Source organism: Zonotrichia albicollis, chromosome 23 (genome assembly GCF_047830755.1).
Source record: "Zonotrichia albicollis isolate bZonAlb1 chromosome 23, bZonAlb1.hap1, whole genome shotgun sequence".
In the NCBI taxonomy this organism is placed as follows: Eukaryota; Metazoa; Chordata; class Aves; order Passeriformes; family Passerellidae; genus Zonotrichia; species Zonotrichia albicollis.
The window spans coordinates 2601821-2619264 of record NC_133841.1 but is presented as its reverse complement, the minus strand read 5'-3'; the positions used below and the strand labels follow the sequence as shown (position 1 = coordinate 2619264).

General features: G+C 63.3%; 2 protein-coding genes across 4 annotated transcripts; both read right to left on the bottom strand.

Annotated features, from left to right (window-relative positions):
* Nucleotides 1-1241: 1241 nt before the first annotated feature.
* Nucleotides 1242-5549, bottom strand: CDC6 (cell division cycle 6). Its single transcript, XM_074557890.1, has 12 exons — nucleotides 5465-5549; nucleotides 5044-5294; nucleotides 4535-4744; nucleotides 3817-4016; nucleotides 3577-3740; nucleotides 3354-3460; nucleotides 3080-3219; nucleotides 2892-2992; nucleotides 2724-2788; nucleotides 2415-2614; nucleotides 2186-2326; nucleotides 1242-1841 (listed from the first exon to the last, which is right to left on the bottom strand). Exons 2-12 carry the CDS (start codon nucleotides 5279-5281, stop codon nucleotides 1752-1754), a joined length of 1656 nt encoding a protein of 551 aa, XP_074413991.1. The 5' UTR covers nucleotides 5282-5294; nucleotides 5465-5549; the 3' UTR covers nucleotides 1242-1751.
* Nucleotides 5550-6078: 529 nt separating this feature from the next.
* On the bottom strand, nucleotides 6079-17065 carry WIPF2 (WAS/WASL interacting protein family member 2). 3 transcript variants are annotated; one of them, XM_074557892.1, is made up of 9 exons: nucleotides 16955-17052; nucleotides 11869-11937; nucleotides 11136-11248; nucleotides 10850-10982; nucleotides 10592-10711; nucleotides 9546-10196; nucleotides 8363-8572; nucleotides 8149-8250; nucleotides 6079-7229 (listed from the first exon to the last, which is right to left on the bottom strand). In XM_074557892.1, exons 3-9 carry the CDS (start codon nucleotides 11196-11198, stop codon nucleotides 7189-7191), a joined length of 1320 nt encoding a protein of 439 aa, XP_074413993.1. In that variant the 5' UTR covers nucleotides 11199-11248; nucleotides 11869-11937; nucleotides 16955-17052; the 3' UTR covers nucleotides 6079-7188. The 3 variants fall into 3 exon arrangements, with proteins under 3 accessions (XP_074413993.1, XP_074413995.1, XP_074413994.1); XM_074557894.1 differs by having other exon boundaries at nucleotides 11869-11915; nucleotides 16955-17041; XM_074557893.1 differs by lacking the exon at nucleotides 11869-11937 and having other exon boundaries at nucleotides 16955-17065.
* Nucleotides 17066-17444: the final 379 nt, after the last annotated feature.

Here is a 17444-nt window from a genome sequence, read left to right as displayed (position 1 = left end):
AGGAGACGAGGGGACAGAGGGAGGAACCGGGGGGACACGGGAGGATGAAGGAGGCGGGGGACAGAGGGAGGAAAAGTGGGGACACGGGAGGATGGAGGAACCGAGGGGAGAGAGGGAGGAACCGGGGGGACACGGGAGGATGGAGGAACCGAGGGGACAGAGGGAGGAACCGAGGGGACAGAGGGAGGAACAGAGGGGACAAGGATGCCTGCCAGCATCACCCCCGCGTCACCGCACGCTGCCAGGCGCTTCCTTCCTGGCACTGCCACCGTGTGCCGTGTCACCGTGTCCCTGGGGCAGGACGTGGCGAGCTGGGGACCCCCACGGGCAGGATGGTGCCGGTACCCGCTCAGCCCCAGAGCTGGTGACAGCGGCTGGCTCACGGTGCGGGGACAGACAGGGACAGGGACAGGCTCCTGACGCGCTGAGGGCACCGGGACACAGAGCCCGGAGCGGGCACAGCCCGGGCTGACCCCGGAGCCCGCCCGTGCCGCCGCACACGTCCGACACATGGCAGGGCCGGCTATAAATAGCGCCGGCAGCCCGGGCTGAGCCTGCTCGGGGCCCGCGGGGCTCCCCCCCGTGCTCCCCCCGCCTCGGTTTCCCCACGGCCAGCAGGGACACACGTGTCCCCAAGGTGTCCCCAAGGTGTCCCCTGGCGTTGCGCCCCGTTTGTGGGTGGCACCCAGGGGGTCTCACCCAGGCTCCCCTTTGTGTCCTTGTCCTGGGGAGCCGGTGGAAACGTCCCCGTGTCCTGTGAGCTGCAGGGATGCCACAGGGGCAGAGCTGGAACACGGCAGGGCCCATAGGGAAACTGAGGCACGCTGGGGGCTCCAGCACCCCGCCCTCCCCCACCAGAGCACCCCATCCCTGGGCAGGAGCTGCTGAGGGGCACCCGGGGGTGCTGGGGGACAGGGTGGGGTGGCAGAGGTGGGCTGGGATGCAGGGATATGAGGCACAGGCAGAGCCTCATCCCCTCCCGCTCCCCCCACTCCCATTTGGAGCCCCCAACGCCCCCCACCCCCCTCCCGTGATGAGGAAGCTGCAAAATTAGGTCAAAGCGTCCATTATTTAACAGAAACGGAGGAGCTGGGGCCAGCAGCTGAGGCTGGGGCTGCAGCCCAGCAGAGGGGATGGGGAGGACAGGGCTGGGTCCCCACAGCTGTGGGGCAGGCAGGGAAAGGGGGAGCAGGGGTGAAACACGGGGGACAGGAGACAAAGCTGAATTAAAATGACTTTATTTCATGGCAGAAGGTAAAAAGATCCCCGCTGTCCTCTCTCCCCCCAAAGGGGTCCCTGTCCCTCCTGTGCCACTGCCAGCACTGGGACCCAGAGCAGGGATGGCACTGGGAGGATTCTCCCTGCAGCCACAGTGGTGAAGAAGGTTCCAGAGAGCCCCAGAAGGCTCTGAAAGAGTTGGGAGCAAATATGGTCCAGAATTCATGGCAGGAGCAACATCAGACCTCAGGATGACACACCAGGGTGGCAAGGGGGACCAGGAGCACCCCACGCCCTGCAAAAGGGTTGTGGGGGGGTGTCCCAGCCTCCCACTTAAGCTCCCATCACGCAGCAATTACAATAAAACATTAACAATATTATTATTACATTAAAATATTAATAAAAAGACCCCAGACTGACAGCCCCCAGGGCAGAACTTGACAAATGTCCAAAACCTTGGGAGCCACTTGTTGGCTCTTGCCACAGCAGCAAAATCCCCGTTGGGGCCACGGGGAGGGGGTTGCTGGGGGTGGTTAATGCAGCCCCTGGGTGAGGATGCTGCCCACCAGCGCTGTGTCCTGCAGCCTGTGCTCCAGAGCTGCCTCCTCCAGCATCAGGGAAACCTGGGAGGGATAACAAGGGTGCTCAGCACTGAGATCCTGCCCTGCCCACACTGGATTGTGTCCCAGTGCTGTCACCAGATCCTGGGAGGGAGAACAGGGGTGCTCAGCACCGAGATCCTGCCCCACTCCCACCACTGGATCATGCTCCAGCACTGTCACCAGACCCTGGGAGGGAGAACAGGGGTGCTCAGCACTGAGATCCTGCCCTACCTACACTGGATTGTGTCCCAGTGCTGTCACCAAACCCTGAGAGGGAGGACAGGGGTGCCCAGCACCGAGATCCTGCCCTGCCCCACCCCTGGATCACATCCCAGCGCTGTCCCTGCCCCAGCACCCCACAGTACCTTGGCCAGCCGAGACTCCTTGGCCCTCTTGAGCTCAAGGACACCGCGGGACTCCAGGAGGGTGACAAGGGACAGACACTCGGCCTGGTCCACGGCCGGGAGCTGCTGCCGCCGGCACACCTGGCTGTAGGTGTCGTGGAGCTGGGGAGGGCAGGGAGAGGGGGTTACACCACAGCAAACCCCCAAGGGACACCCCCCCCTGCCCTGAGAGGGTCCCAATGGCACTCACCTTCCCCAGGGTCACCTCCCGGGCGTGGGAGCGCCGGGCAAGCAGGAGCAGGGAGCAGAGCAGCACCTTCTGCTGCAGGGGAAAGGTGTCCTGGGCCCCCCGGGACCCCCCTGCCAGGCGGTCCCCAAACACCTCCGAGAGCACGCGGGAGATGTGCAGGAGCCCCACGCGCTTGGGGACGGGGGACACCGGGGAGTCACCTGTGGGACACACAGAGAATCCCAGGCAGGTGAGAACAGGGAGAGAGGTTCACAAAGGGAGCCCAGACTCCCATTGAGGAGCCCCAGCAGGGTTTTGGCTCTGACTCACCCTTGGGCAGTGGCTTGAGCAGGGTCTGGCCTCGCACCTCCAGCTCCACAACCTCCACAGCGCGCCTGGGGAGAGACAGCCCTGAGTGCCAGGCATGGGCACCCCTGGCATGGGCACCATGGAGACTCCCAGGGACCAGTCTGGCTGGGTTTTGGGGCACACACTGACCTACAGACATCCAGGGCCTTGCGAGCATCGCCGGACACTGCAGAGACCTTGCGGGCACAGAACTGGAGCGCAGCAGAGTCCAGGACGGGGTCACCTGCCACCTGTGGGGCACCAGGGCTGTCAGTGCTGCCACCCGTGTGGGCAGAGCACCTCATGGCCCCCCCACTCTGTCCTCCCCGTGTCCCCACCTGTCCCAGCCTCTCCTGCAGGATGAGGGTGAGCTGCTCCTTGGTGTAGGGGGGGAAGTGCAGCAGCCGGGGTTTGGCAGACAGGTGGGCTCCCAGCCTGGCCAGGCTCCTGTCTGTCAGGTCCAGGGCATTGGCCAACCCTGCAGGGCGAGAGGAAGAGGAGGATGAAGGCTGTTCTCCAAGGAGGGAGCAGGAGGGAAGTCTCCATCAACCCCCTCTAAAGAGAGAGGGTGCCCAGGAGAGCAGTGCACCTTCCTACACCCTGCACACTCACCCACGAGGATGAGCCTGGAGCTGGGCAGCTGGGGCCACTCAAAGAGGGTGTAGAGCACGTCCTGGCCTTTGCTCTCCAGCTGGTCCAGCTCATCCAGCACCAGGAGGCTGTGGAAGAGCTCAGATCAACCCCTGCTCTGTGCACTCACAGCATCCCAAGCAAGGAGAGCAGAGCTGCTGCATCCAGGGAATCCCACCCCACCCAGCAGAGACAGGGAACTCACACCATGGGCCCCTGGGCCGTCAGATGTTTCTCCAGGCTCCTGATCCGCTCCCGTCCCGTGGCCACGGGCAGCCCCAGCTGCTGTGCCAGGGCAGGGAAGACGCTCTGGGGGCTGCCCAGTGCCATGCAGTTCAGCACCACAGTCCTGCTGCCAGCCAGCTTGTCCTGCCAGGAATGGGAACATTACACCAGCCCCATCCCACTGCCCCAGAGCTGCCCCACAGCCTGGCATGGCACACACCTTGCAGTCGAGCAGGACACGGCTCAGACAGGCAGTTTTGCCAGTGCCAGGGGCTCCGGACACGTAGAGGCTGCCGGGCCGGCGCCCCAGGACGTGCTCCAGCAGGAACTGCCGCAGCTGCCCCGTCTCCTTCTCCCTGCCCTGCAGCCGCTCGGGCACGGCCGCGTGCAGCACCTGCTTGGCCTGCTGGTAACAGCTACCTGCACGGGGAGCAGGGGGGTCAGGGAGGGAGGGGGCACTGCTGGGAGCCCATCCCAGCTGGTCAGCATCCCCATCCTCATCCCTGCCTTCATATCTATCCCTAGCTCCATATATCCATGCCTATCCTCATATTCCCAACCCCATCCTTTGCTCCACATCCTCAACTTGACCCCTATCACCATCCCAATCCATATTCCCAATCCCTATCCCATCCCTGCATACCCATCCCATCCATAACCCCACAGCCAGCCCTGCTCATGCTCACAATCCCATCCATAACCCCCATAGCCACCTTCCTGCATCCCCACCCCATCCATAACCCCATAGCCACCTTCCTGCATCCCCATCCTATCCATAACCCCATATCCACTTTCCTGCATCCCCACCCCATCCATAACCCCATAGCCACATTCCTACATCCCTACCCCATCCATAACCCCATAGCCACCTTCCTGCATCCCCACCCCACCCATAACCCCATACCCAGCCGTGCCCACACCCATCACCCCATTCCCACCTTCCTGCCTGAAGAGCCGGGTCCGTGGGTGCTGCCCCGAGCTCCGGGGTGTCTCTGGCCCCCCTCTCCGTGGGGATGGCCCCGAGCCCTTGGGCTGCTCAGGGGAGGCCGAGGGGTCCCCAAAGAGCAGGCGACGGCCCTGGTTCTCCTTGCTGCGTTTGGCCGGGGAGCAAGATAAGGCATGGGGAACATTGCACAGGTTGTCATCACCTGCGGGGACAACAGGCTGGTGGTGACACAGGGCCGCTCTCCCTGGGGCAGTTTATGCTTCAGCTCCCCCAAAAACCCTGAGGGAGCAGCTCTTCCTCCCAAAATGGGGGTGAAGCTGCAAACACAGCTGAGCCAGAGCTGGATGAGGCTGGGTCCGTCTGTCTGTCCCAGCCCCCCCGGGATGAGAAGGGGGATGCACCCCCCACGGGGCTGGGTCCGTCTGTCTGTCCCAGTCCCCCGGGATGAGAAGGGGGATGCACCCCCCGCCATTCCTGGGGGTTCCCGGCGGACGGACTCACCCAGGCGTTTGCGGGGGCTCAGGGGCTGCGCTTTGGGGCTCAGGGACTGCGCTGTGGCCCGGCCTGAGCGTGTGTCCGGGCTGGCCTGGCCGGAGGAGCTCGAGGCCTTGGAACGCGGCGAGGGGCGCAGAGCAGGAGCATCGGGGTCGCTCTTGGCCGAGGGGGCAGCGAGGCGTCGGGCGCTCCTCGTGCGGGGGAAGCTGATGGTGGGCTGGCTCTGCGGGCTGCTGCTGGCCATGGCGGGGCTACGGCTGGAGGAGAAAACAGCGGTCAGGTGAGAATAAACCGCCAGCCCCGCGGATCCCGGCCACCCCCTGCCCTCCGAGTCTCGGTCCCCACCGCGCTGCCCCCCATTTATGGCCCCCATGTCCCCCCAAACCCCCTTGGGTCCCCCCCGGGTCCGCGCCGCTGCCGCCCCGACCTTCTCGCGCCAAATCAGCCCCGGCTCCGCACTTCCCGCCACCAGACAGAGCTGGCCCCGCCCCTCTCGTCCCATTGGCTGCGCCGCTGCCGCCGCCGCCAATCGCCGCGGCCGGAGGAAGGGCCGCAACAGAGCAGCCAATCAGCGAGCGCAGACGAGGCAGGGCGGAAAGAGCTGAGCGCGGGGCGCGGGGTATGCTGGGAGCTGTAGTCCGCTTTCGGGTACTCTGCACTCCCAGTTCCCCCAGTGCTCCCACGGCCCGCACCCCCCGACCCAGCCTTCCCCGTACTCCCAGCGCCACCAGTTCCTCCTACATTGCTTTTCTACTGCCGCCCAGTCTTATCTCTCCACGCTCTCAGTACTCCCCACCCTTCCTCCCAGTATTCCCCACGGCGCTTCTCCCATTGCTCCCAGTGCCCACACGCGCCAATCCCCCCTCCCTCTGCTCCCAGTACCCACAATCCTCCTTCCCAGTGGTCCCAGCGCCACCAGTAACCCCCATCCTGCCTTCCCGCTGTGCTCCCAGTACCCTCCACCCCGTCTGCCAAAGTGCCCTTGGGGCATCACCTCCAAAAAAGAAAAGGGGTTCCTGGGAACCTCCCTCTTAGACAGTGTCCTTGACATCATTAATCACTTTATTACTTTTATTTAAATGTAATTTCCAGCTCCTCCAAATTCCTGTTCCCTTTTAAAAGGGCCCCTCGCTCCAGGAGGGGCAGAACCGTATTGAACCTTTATTTAACCCAAAGGGCAGCACTGGGGGAGGGGGGGGCTCATTCTCCAGAGAAACCCCCCACTCACCCCTCACCCACCTCACTCCAGCCTCAACAGGGGAAGGTCCATCATCATAAAAAAAAAAAAAAAAAAATCCCCTGAATGAGCCCCAAACCCGCCTGCAGGGGTGGCCCCCCCACACCCCGTGCCCTTCCTGCTATGGTACAAAGAGATCAGTAACTACGTTAGTGTGACCCCCCCGTGGGACAGGGAGTGTAAGGCAAAACATCCCCGGCCCCCAGGGCCCCCCCACGTGCCCCCTGGTGTGCCAGACCCAGCACCAACGGCCCCCTCCCCATGGAATTAGTGTTTCCTCGTTAAAATGCTCAAGTTTGGGGGGAGTCAGCAGTGAGAGCCAGGGGAGCAGTGGTTTTGAGGGGGGCACATGGGGGTGTGCCCCCCTGTGGGGTCAGAGAAAGGGGGTCCCCACCAGCTGTTGGGGTGTCCCTGCATGGTCCCACTCACGTTCCCCCCTGCCTCCACTGGCTCCTGTGCAAAAAAGCAATGGGCTGTGCCGGGATAACAAGGTTCCACCAGGATCACGAGGCTCTGCCGGCCTGTCCTGCTCCCCCCCTCACTTTGGGGGGTCTCACAGCGTGTCCATCCCCTGCCTGACCCCAGCCACCCCTCCATGACCCCCCTGGTCCCAACAGCCAGCACACAGCTTGGCCTCAAGTCCTGTGCCCGGCTCCCAGGCAGATCCATGAGGAGCAATGAGGGATGGCCCCATCCAGGCTTGCCACGAGGTCACCGGCTCCTGGGGGCTGCATAGATGAGGTGAGGCTGGCAGAGCACGCTGCACTGGGGGGATCTGGTGTCCTGGGAGAACCAGAGAGGCTGGGAGTGTGTCATGCAGGATCCGGGGCGCTGGGAGCTGGGGGGGGCCGGCTGAGGAAGGGGAAGGAGCTCCACGTCTCTGCTCTGGAACAATCCACCCGCACAGCCCGCTTTCACCTGGGGATGGGGGGCAGAGGGGGAGCCCCACGCGTGGCTGCAAGACAAGGAAGCCTGTTGGAGCTGTGCAGAGCCGGATCCAGCACGGCTGCTCTTCCTCCCTCCCTCCTCCTCCTCCTCCACACCCCCGCGCCAGCTGCCGGCCCCCCCCCCCGACCTCCCCGCGGAGATCTGGAGCCTGGGATTTGCGCCTGGCAGCAGCCGCTGCAGCCGCACCGAGCTCGGGGCTTTTCAAACCCGCATTAAACATTCATGGCTCTAAAAATAAACGAGCATCCCATTCTCCCCGGAGTCTCCGCCGGGATCCGCAGCGCTGACGTGCAGCACCAAGGGCACTTTGAGCTCTGCTGGGTCCGAGTGCCAGTGCTTGGGGTTTATCCTGAGGGTCTGCATCCCCCCCAGCCCCTGCCCAGCCCTGCCCTGGCTGTGGGGTCCTTCGAGATCCCCTCTGGTGCCAAAGGTGCTCAGCAAAGGCAGGAATGAGCTCTGCAGGCAAACCAGGAGCAGGTGGGATAGAGCATCCACGCAGCCCAAATTTCTGTGCCACCCCACAGCACAGAGAGCTGCCTTTAAGGACCCCTAGGAATGGGGCTCAGGACCCCTGGGAATGGGGATTGGGACCCCCAGAACCCCAGCAGGTCCCAGGGTATGCCCACTGCACCACCCACCCTTCACAACTTGGGACCCCTGGGAATGCGGCTCAGGACCCCTGAGAATGGGGATCAGGACCCCCAGAACCCCAGCAGGGCCCAGAGCATGGTCACTGCACCACCCACTCTTCAGGGCTTGGGCCCCCTAGGAATGGGGCTCAGGACCCCTGGGAATGGAGCTCAGGACCCCCAGAACACCAGCAGGGCCCAGGGCATGGTCACTGCACCACCCGCCCTGTGCAGGGACAAACAGGACAGTGCCAGCTATGAGGGCACAAGAGGGAATTTGGCACACCTCCTCCTCACCTCTGTTTGTTTTGCTGGGGTAGATTCTCTGGAAGTATTTATATTCCTCTGGGGCTGGGAAGTCTTCAACGGGATGAAAGGAGTATTTGGATTCAAAGTCATCTGTGAAGAAACGGCAAAAAGGGGCAGGTGAGGGAGGGGGGCTCTGGGGGAGCCTGGCCAAAGCCACGGGGCTCGGCGCTGAGGGGGATCCGTGCGGGCGCTGCTCACTCACCCAGGAATGCTCTGACGGTGGAGATGGAGTCGCGGTGCCCGTTGCGCACGGGCGGCGGCGGCGGCGGGGGCCCGGCCGGGGTGCGGGTGGGTGGCGGCGGGGGCTTCCCCCGGCTGGGGGGCTCGGCGGGGCCGTGCAGTCTGTAGGGGGGTGGGGGCGGGGGGGCGTCGCGCCCCCCGTTCCGCAGCATCGGCGGCGGGGGCGGCGGAGCTGCGGGGACAGCGGGGTCAGCGCCGAGCGCGGCATTCCCGGGGCAAAGCCAGGGACATCCCCCGGAGCGGAGCGTTCCAGGCCAGCTGCCGCGCCAGACCGCGGCCCGGGGATGCTCCTACGCGTGCCCGGAGATTTCCTGCTCGCTCCTGACATCTGCATTCCTCATCCCTCCACCAGCTGCGGTGCAGGGACCAGCCAGCCCTGCTGCCCCACGGCTCACTGTCCAGCCCCACAGTGAGCACAGGTCCCTCTGCACCAGAGAAGCAGCTACAATCCAGAGAGTCCAAGGGCAGCAGCTCCACATGGAGCCAAGATGCTGCCTGCCAGCACTGGAAGCCACATCCGCAGTGTCACCGAGGCAGTGACAGGACCCACAGCCCCTCTGACCCACCTCTCACTCCTGCCCAGCCTCCCGCAGAGGCTCCGTGGCAGTTCGTGCTCCTCATTAGCCTAATTACACTCGGGCTGACAGCGCAGATCCCCAGCTGTAGCTCTGAGGAGGGATTCTGGCAGGGCCAGAAGGACGGAGCGGCTTGGCAGGGGCCCAGGCAGGAGCTGCGGTCTGGACGGGGAGCCCAGGAGTGCACGGGGGGGCACCGGGGCACGGCCAACAGCAGTCCCAGCCACGGGGACACACTCCCAAGGGCTTCTCCCTGCTCTGCCATAGCTCTGTGCACCTCCCAGTGACATTTAGGAAGCTCAGGGGACCTATGCTCTTCCATATTCTCATGTCCCACCCCAGGAGAGCATGGGCAGGAGTTGCCCAGCCACAACCCACCGCCAGCACCAGGCTTGGAAGGAACTGGATGGTCACGGGACGTGAGCAAGGACATGTGTTAAACATGGCACTGCTCAGTGCCCCAGCCCAGCCCATCACCACATGCAGAACACTCGCTGTGCCCCAAAGCCTACTCTTGCCACCCTGATCACCCCAGCTGCCCCCATGCAACGCGGGGTGAGTGGTCCTTACCTGCTCCACGGCTCGGGGGGTCCCTGGCCGGCGGCGGGGGGCGGCTGCTCTGCAGGTTCGGGGAGGCGGCAGCGGGCGGCGGCGGCGCCAGACCCCGCAAGGGGCCCGGTGCCTTCCTGTGCAAGGAGTTGTGTCTCTGTGGCAGCTCCGGGGCCGACTCGCTGCTGGGGCTGGAGGGGCCGTTGGGGACACCGGGGGGCTGCCGGTACGGGGGCGGCGGGGGGGCGAGGGACTGGCCCTGAGCGCCCGAGCGGAGGCTGACGGGGGAAGGGGGGGGTTTGATGGGCGGCGGGGCGGGGGGCCCGTCCCTGCTGCCGGGCGGGCGCTGTCCCGGGGTGGGCGGCAGCGGCTTCTCCCGGTTGTAGGGCGAGGCCTTGGCGTGCGCTGCAGGGGGGGCCGGGGGGGCGGCGGCGCGGCGTCCCGGCGGCGGGGGCGGCGGGGCCGAGGAGCTGTGCTTCATGCCGGTGCCACCGGCGGCGCCGGGCCGCGACAGGTCAGGCAGGGAGGGTCTCTGCGTGCGCGGCAGTTCCGGCGGGGAGCCCCGGCTGCTGTCGGCATCGTCCTGAGGGCGGCTGTTGTTGGCCGGCACGGGGGGCCTGGGAGCAGCTGCTCGGGAGCCAGGGACTTGTAGTGTTTGTTTAGTGGAGCTGTCTGCGGGGAAGGAGAGCACGGTGAGGGGTTGGGGATGGCACGGGAGCAGTGCCCTGTCCATGCACAGAGCCACGGCCAAGGAGGGCCAGGAAGGGTTTTTTGGCACACGCGGGGAGCTGGCACCGAGCACAGCCACACACAGCTCCTCTCTCACCACTCTACTCTGTGGTCACCACAGAGAACACACAGAGTTCAGCGATACACAAAACTCCTGCACCCTCCAAGAAGTCTGTGTGTGGGGCTGAGGCTCAGGGAGGGCACAGCTGGGATGTGATTTGGGGTCCTGCCCCTTAGCAGCTGAAATCCCCAGGGATACACAGTGAGATCCTCAACCCCTTCCTGCTCAAGGCCCTCCCCAGGGACCCCCACGCAGACCACGGGCCGGTGGCCATTACCTGAGCTGTCCTTGGCTCCCACAGGTCTGAGCTTGGGAACGCCGCCTTGGAAGAGGCCGCCCTTGGGCTGGATGGCAGCTGAGCCGGAGCCGTAGCTGCCGCCGCCGCTGCCCTTGGGCTCTGAAAGGAGGGAGGCAAAGAGGTTAAGCCTGGAATTATCCGCTCCTCCAATGAGGAGCTGCTGGGAACCAGATGGGCAAGCGCCCTGCAGGGTATGGCAGCACCCAGTGTGGGGCTGGGAGCCTCCTGGGCACTCACTTTCCAAGATGGGCGCACTCCTGTCATTGATTTGGGTCACTTTCCTGAGCTTGGTCCCTTTACAGATGTCCTGCAGGAGGGCCCCGCGGCCCCGCTGCTCCTCTCGGCTCAGCTTCGGCGGTTCCGTGTTCGCCTGGGGAGGAGCAGAGGCTCAGCACCTCCCCAGGATTCCCCCCCAGCACAGGAACAGCCCAGCTCGGCATCCCCACCTCCCAGAGCACCCCAGCCCTGCACAGGCAGCCCTCTCCAGAGGGAAGTGGCCTCTATGGGCACAGGTGACCCCTACCTGGCTGAGGGTGGGGGGCGGCGGGGGGCCGGGGGGCGGCGGCGGGGGAGGAGGGATCGGCATCCTGGCAGCTCAGGGGTCTCAGTGCTGGGGGCAGGCCTGGGCACTCATGCCTGCAGGAAGGGAGGAAACAATCAGGGAAAGCAGCCCCGGGGAATTGTGCAGAGCAGCAGCTGGAGCTGCTCTCCCAGGCTGTCCCAACACCTTAGAGCAGCAGGTGCCAGCGGTGGGAGCCAGCACAAATCCCCAGCACATCCCCACCCCAAATCCCCAGCACATCCCCACCCCAAATCCCCAGGGCTCCCTGCAGTCAGAACCCAGGATGTGTCTCACACAACCACCTTGCTCAGCAAATAAAACCTGGCCAAGCTGATCCTGCACCATCCATCAGCTCCTCCAGCCGCAGCCAGGGGCTCTGCTCACTTGGGAGGGTGACAGCAGCCCCCCAGCACTGGCATGTGGCCCCATGGCCAGGGTAAATCTGCCAGATGGCTCCAGCTCCAGAGCAGCAGGAAGCAGCACAGGACTGTCCTGTGGCTCCCTCCCATCCCTGAATTTTCTCATCTCTTGTCTCCTATATCAATGACCCCCCAGCACTGAAGGCTCTCTGCACCCCACAACTCCAAAGCCCCCTCAAAGCTGTCCAAGCAGAAACCAGCTTTCCCAGCACAGATCTGGCAATGCCCCAGCTCCTCAGAAGGCCAGAACAAACCTGTCTGGCACCATGGCTCACCTGGAACAGCTCCCGGGGCTCCGGGGGCCCGGCAGCTCCGCTCGGCACTGCAGACAGAACACAGAGGGACTGGGGACAGGAAGGGGAGCCTGAATCACTGGGAAGTCACAGGCCCTCGTGCCACTGACAGCAGTGCTCAGGTAGGGCCTGCCACAGCACAGGCTCAGGGAATAGGAATGTGGTGACTGCAGGCCTTGCTCACCACATGGAGAGTCCCAGCAGCTCAGGGCAGACCCTGAGGCAGGGGACAAATGTCCCTCTCTGGGCCACAGATGTCCTTCCCACAGGAACACCTATTCCACAGCCATTAACGGGAAGCACACCACCAACAGGAGGAAAGGACAGGGCAGATTCACACCTGAAAGTTCCCATTTCCGAGCCCTGACCTCCAGGGCAGGTGACAGAGGACACAGTGGGAACAGCCCCCACCGCAGGGAAAGTTCCTTTATGACTCAGGTTTGCACCAGGTATTAACAACCAGATCCCTTCTCCCACTCATCTCCTGCTAGATAAACTACAACTTCCTAATCCCACAGGACACAGGTCCATCCTTCGGCAGACATTCCCAGGGTGTGAGAACGGGAAGCAGGGAGCAACAGCAGCAGCTCCCCTGCCCTGGGGCAAACCACTGCCTCTGGGGTTCAGAGAAATAAATAAATACCTAAACTGCTTTTTAATTAAATTCAGCTCTTCTGCCCTGTGAGAAGTCCTCAGCTACAGCTTCATCAGGAAGACATTCTTCCCTCTATCTTTGGTATTTTCCAAGTCCCTGAGACTCCCAGCTCCTCACAACGTGCTGCTCCTTCTCCCCAGCCCGAGCTCGAGGCCTCCCACCCAAGATCCAACATCCATCAACCCCTCTGGACACTCCAGTCAGGAACAACACCCAGCAAACCAATCCAGCCTCAGCCTTTCCCACTGGAGCAGGATCACAGACTGCTCTGAACGTGCTCGTCTGGGACGTGTTGGAACAGGAGCATTTTCCCTGTGCTCCTTCCCGCCCGCGGTGGGATCACAGGGCCAGGGTGGCACGAGTGGCTCCGGGCAGAGCCCTGCCGTGCTGGATCAGCTGCTGGAGGGAATTAGCAGGGATCCAGCTGAGGAACACGCCAGGTAAGGAGACTCCTGACTGGGGCTCGTGTGTCACAGCCCTGAGCCAGCACAGGAGCGATGCCAGGGCCAGCGCCTTCCGACCCACGGGAACGTCACGCGTTGTGTCCCCGCTCTGCTGCTGTGCCAGCAGGGTGACACTTCCCTCGGCGGCCCCTGTGACAGCAACTCATCTCACGGACGGACAAACAGGGATCTGTCAGCTGGCACAAACCAGCCAGTGCCACCCGTGCCAGGCCAGCGCTGCTGGGGTCTCTCAGTGTGACCTGCTGACAGCCTGTGACAGGCTCCAGACAGCCCACAGGCACAATCCACAGGGACAATCCACAGGGGGACATTTCTACAAACACACTACGAGTCACTATCTCCCCTCTAAGGTGCCCTTAAAGCAAAAGCTGCGCTCGGATCCAGGCTCTGACCTAGAAGAGCGAGAGGAAAGGAGAGAAGAGTTTAAGCTAAAGCAGCTTGAGGATAAACTGGAGCTGAATTCCCAAGAAACAGGTCATTCCATTTCGGTGCACGGCCCCGTTCGGGCTGGGGATTAACAGCAAAGGTCACATTGAAAAACCAAAACCGAGAGGCCCCGAACTCGAACTCGGCACACACGGCTGGGAAAAGCTGAGAGCTCCGGCTGGGAACGGTGCCTTTGAAATACAGCCTGGATCTTTCATGTGCAAGAAGACAGACCCAGCTGATACAGATTAGGGAGACAGCAGCTAAATCCTCCAGGAAAGGAAAAAAGGGGGGAGTTTTCCTCCCAGCACCCCTTCATGCCTGGTAGAAGTTATCCCTGTGAACAACGCTCTGACTTCTCTGCACTCTTTCTTTGTTCTTCCCTATCAGGACCCTTCCACCAAGACACATCAGAGCCTCTGAGGGCTCCATGAGCTGTGTGGCAGCTCCCTGTGCTTGCAGGGAAAGTGGCTGGGAAGAGCTGAATCCAGAGACATCAGTGGATAAAAGCTGGGCAGAGGCAGGAGGGGCAGGTTTACACAGCGCCTTTGCTTTTCCAATCCAAACCAAACCTCAGGAAAGCTCTGAGCAAAGCAGGAGGAAAACAAGGTGTGAAAAGCTGTCCCTTGGGAGGAGGGAGACATCAGCAGATCGAGGTCACCCTGTGGAAAGCTGCTGTTCCACACGCTGGAGCCCACCATGGCCACAGACGCCTCGGCAGTGATTTGGATCAGCACTTCCCTGCCAACCCTGCGATCAAAACATTCCTAAACCCCAAGAACTTGACATTCAGCTGCCCCTTATCCCCTAAAAGCAGCAGGATTGGGCAGATTCTGCCCAGCCTGAGAGACATGCCACGTTTTCCAGGCATTTTTCAAGTGCCTGTTTGCTGTGGAGGGGACTGAAAGGCCCCATCCCGCTCATCCCGGGGGGATTGCTGCTGGAGCAGGACAGGCAGCAGCAGTGACCTTCAGCCGCCTATTTCCTCGCTTTTCAGGGGGATTTGGGCTCCGGGCGGATTTGTATTTCACATTTGCAAGCCCGAGCTGCAGCGCCTCATCCTCAGGGAGGCTTTGAACTGCAGATCAAGAGGAATTTCCACCCTCTGATGTCGGTGCAGAAATGCGGCCGCACCGGTTTGGGAACGACTTCCAAGGCTGGACCTCTCCAGCACCCGCCCCCGCGCCTTTATCTTCCCTCTCTTCCCATCCAAAGCCGCAGTTCCTCGTTACCCCCTCCCAAATTCCAACCCTGGCCGTCCTCCCTCCGCAGCCTGACATTCCTGCCTGCTCCCGAGGAGCTGAGGATGCTCCATAAATAATTTATCCTGAGCGACAGCCATCGCAGGATTTAAGGTCATTCAAGCTTTTAAAATCCTATCAGCATGCTTGCCGAGCCGAGCTGCCAGCTCCATTTGGAGCATCCCGCGGAGCCGGCGCATCCCTGCGTGCAGACAGACAGACACGCTCCGGCCCCGCGGGATCCAGACGCTCCCCGTGAATTATTAACGACCCGCGGGCTCTGACGAGGCGTTTTTAACAAAAAACCCCGATCTGCGGAGTTTCTAATTCCTCAGGGATGAGCTTGCACAGCCTCAGTTTCCCCATGCACCCACAGCTTCCACAACTTCAGTTTCGCTATCCATCCACAGCTTCCACATCCTCCGTTTTCCTCTCCACAGCTCCCTTGGCCTCAGTTTTCCCCATTCCCACCTCCCACAGCCTCAGTTTCCCATCCCCGACCACAGAACCCCCCGGCTCAGTCTGTGCCTTGCCCCCATCTCAGGTCACTCAGCAGAGGAAACCTTTAATCAGGAGCAGGGCACCCTGTCCCGAAATTCCGCTGCAACAAAAAGGAAAAGCAGGAAAAGCCCGTCCTGCCAGCCTTCCCCTGCCGCTCCCCCTTGGCCCAAGAGGCAAAAGGAAGCCGGGAAGGGAGGGAGAGGTGGCACACGAGGGGCTGGGCAGGAACCGAGGGGCTGGGCAGGAAGCGCTCAATGATTCCAGCGGGAGGAAGCGGCAGGAGACGCGGGGACTTCCCGGTTCCTTCGAGCCGGAGCTGAGAATTCCGGGTGATCCCGACACAGTGCGATCCCTCCCGGTGCACCGGGACCCTCCCTCCCAATCGTTGCACCGGGAGCAGGGAGCCCTGGATGTGTCTTGAAACATCCCAGCTTGGATGGGGCTTGCAACAGCCCCTTCCAGTGGAAAATGGGATTTAAGGTCATTTCCAACTCGAGTCATCCCAGGATCCCATGGAACTCTGGGTCCATGGTCATCCCTAAGCCACCACAGGCTCCAAAAGGTCCGTCTGTCCTTCTGTAGCCCAAATAGGGTCCCCCCTGTCATTGGGTGTCCCCCAGTGCACCCCCATCCCTTTCTGGTTCTGGGCACCCACAGGGTGGGGGTCCCGGGGGGTCCCAGGGGTCATAGAGGGGGTCCAGGGAAGGATAGAGGGGTCCGAAGGGTCATGGGAAGGGTCCCAGGTAGACACAGGGGTCACACTGGGGGTCCCTGGACCCTGGTCCTGTTCTGGACAGCTCCAACAGGGTCATGGGGAGGGGACCCTGAGGTGACTCAGGAGTCAGGGGTCAATGGGGTCATGGTGGGGGTCTCAGAGGTCATGTCCCAGGGACACTCTGGGGTCACAGTCTCCATACTGGGGGTCCTGGGAGGGGTGGAAGGGTCCAGGGCATCAATATGGGGGTCTCAAAGGGTGCCAGTGGGGGTCCCAGGCCCCTGACAGCTCTGGAGACCCTGAGGTTGGGGGTCCTGGGGAAGGGTTCCTGAAGTGACCCAGGGGTCCGGGTGAAGGGGTCCAGGGGTCAGTGCAGGGCAGGTCAGGGCAGTCCCAGACCCCTGGTTCCAGCCAACCCAAAGACAGGAGTCCAGGGAGGGGTAGAGAAGTCCAGGAGTCCCAGGGATCCCAGGGGGTCCCAGGCACACCCAGGGTGGGGGCACAAGGAGGGTCCTGGGGAGGGACCCCACACCAAACTCAGGGGTCAGGGTGGGGGGGTGAAGGACAGCACGGGGGTCTCAGTGGAGATCCATGGGGGTCCTGGGGATGGCTCTCAGAGGAAACCTTGAGCGCACAGTGGGGGTCCCTATGGTGGTGGGGTCACAAGCCCCCAGACCCGCAGGGTCTGGGCACACCCCAATCTGGGGGTCCAGGGCAGTTCTGGGGAAGGGTCCCTGACGTTACCCAGGAGTCGCGGAGGTGGGAGATCTCACAGGGGGCAGGGTGGGAGGGTGCAGGGGATCCATGTGAGAACTCCAGCCCCCCGGTTCCTGTCACTCCACAGCCAGCCCCGCGGAGCCCTCAGCCGGGCCCGGGCACCCCCCCAGACCCGCGCAGGCCTCAGCGCGCCCCCAGCCCCGCCGGTCCCGGGCTCCGCACAGGCCCCACGCGCCCACCCCAACCCACCACAGCCCACACAGGCGTCCCGCGGCCGCAGTCCCGGCCCCCCGAGCCCCGCGAGCCCCGGCCCGGCCCCGCCGATCCCCCCCGGCCCTCCCCCGCTCACCCGCGGCTCCTCCCGCCGCTCCCGGCCCCGGCCCCAGCCCCGCCGAACGAAATGGCGGTCCTGGCCCCTCTGCGCCTGCGCGGCACAACAGGATGTGGGCGGGGCACGGCGGGGCAGCTCCGCCATGATGAGGAGGTCGGGCGGCCATGAGGGAAGCGCCCGTCACCACCGTATTGGGAAGGTAACGGCGGCTCCGTGAGCACGCAGCGCCACCATGTCCTGGTGGCCGAAGGCAGAGCGGCACCACCGGGAAGAAATTCCTCGCTCTGTGCCGAAACGCTGCTGAAGGCCGCGATAGAGCCCGGCTATACTGCCGGTCCCTCCCCGCCCCTTCCGCCATATTGAGAAGGTCAGCTGACCCCGGCAGCCGCCATATTGGGAGGACTGACGGAAATCTTGGTTGCCGCCATGTTTGGGAGGTCAGAGAATGGCCCCGCGCTGCCGCCATCTTGGGAAGGTCTACTCCGCATACAATGACGTCATCGACAGC

Coding starts and splice junctions, on each gene's coding strand:
- CDC6 (XM_074557890.1), bottom strand. CDS start 5,281: ATGGCCAGCAGCAGCCCGCAGAGCCAGCCCACCATCAGCTTCCCCCGC. Junction 4,017..4,534: donor CCGGCTCTTCAGGCAGGAAG/GTGGGAATGGGG, acceptor CTCCCCGTGCAG/GTAGCTGTTACCAGCAGGCC. Junction 2,993..3,079: donor TGCAGGAGAGGCTGGGACAG/GTGGGGACACGG, acceptor GGTGCCCCACAG/GTGGCAGGTGACCCCGTCCT.
- WIPF2 (XM_074557893.1), bottom strand. CDS start 11,198: ATGCCGATCCCTCCTCCCCCGCCGCCGCCCCCCGGCCCCCCGCCGCCC. Junction 10,983..11,135: donor CGCCCCCCACCCTCAGCCAG/GTAGGGGTCACC, acceptor GCTCCTCCCCAG/GCGAACACGGAACCGCCGAA. Junction 8,573..9,545: donor CCCCCCGAGCCGTGGAGCAG/GTAAGGACCACT, acceptor CTGTCCCCGCAG/CTCCGCCGCCCCCGCCGCCG.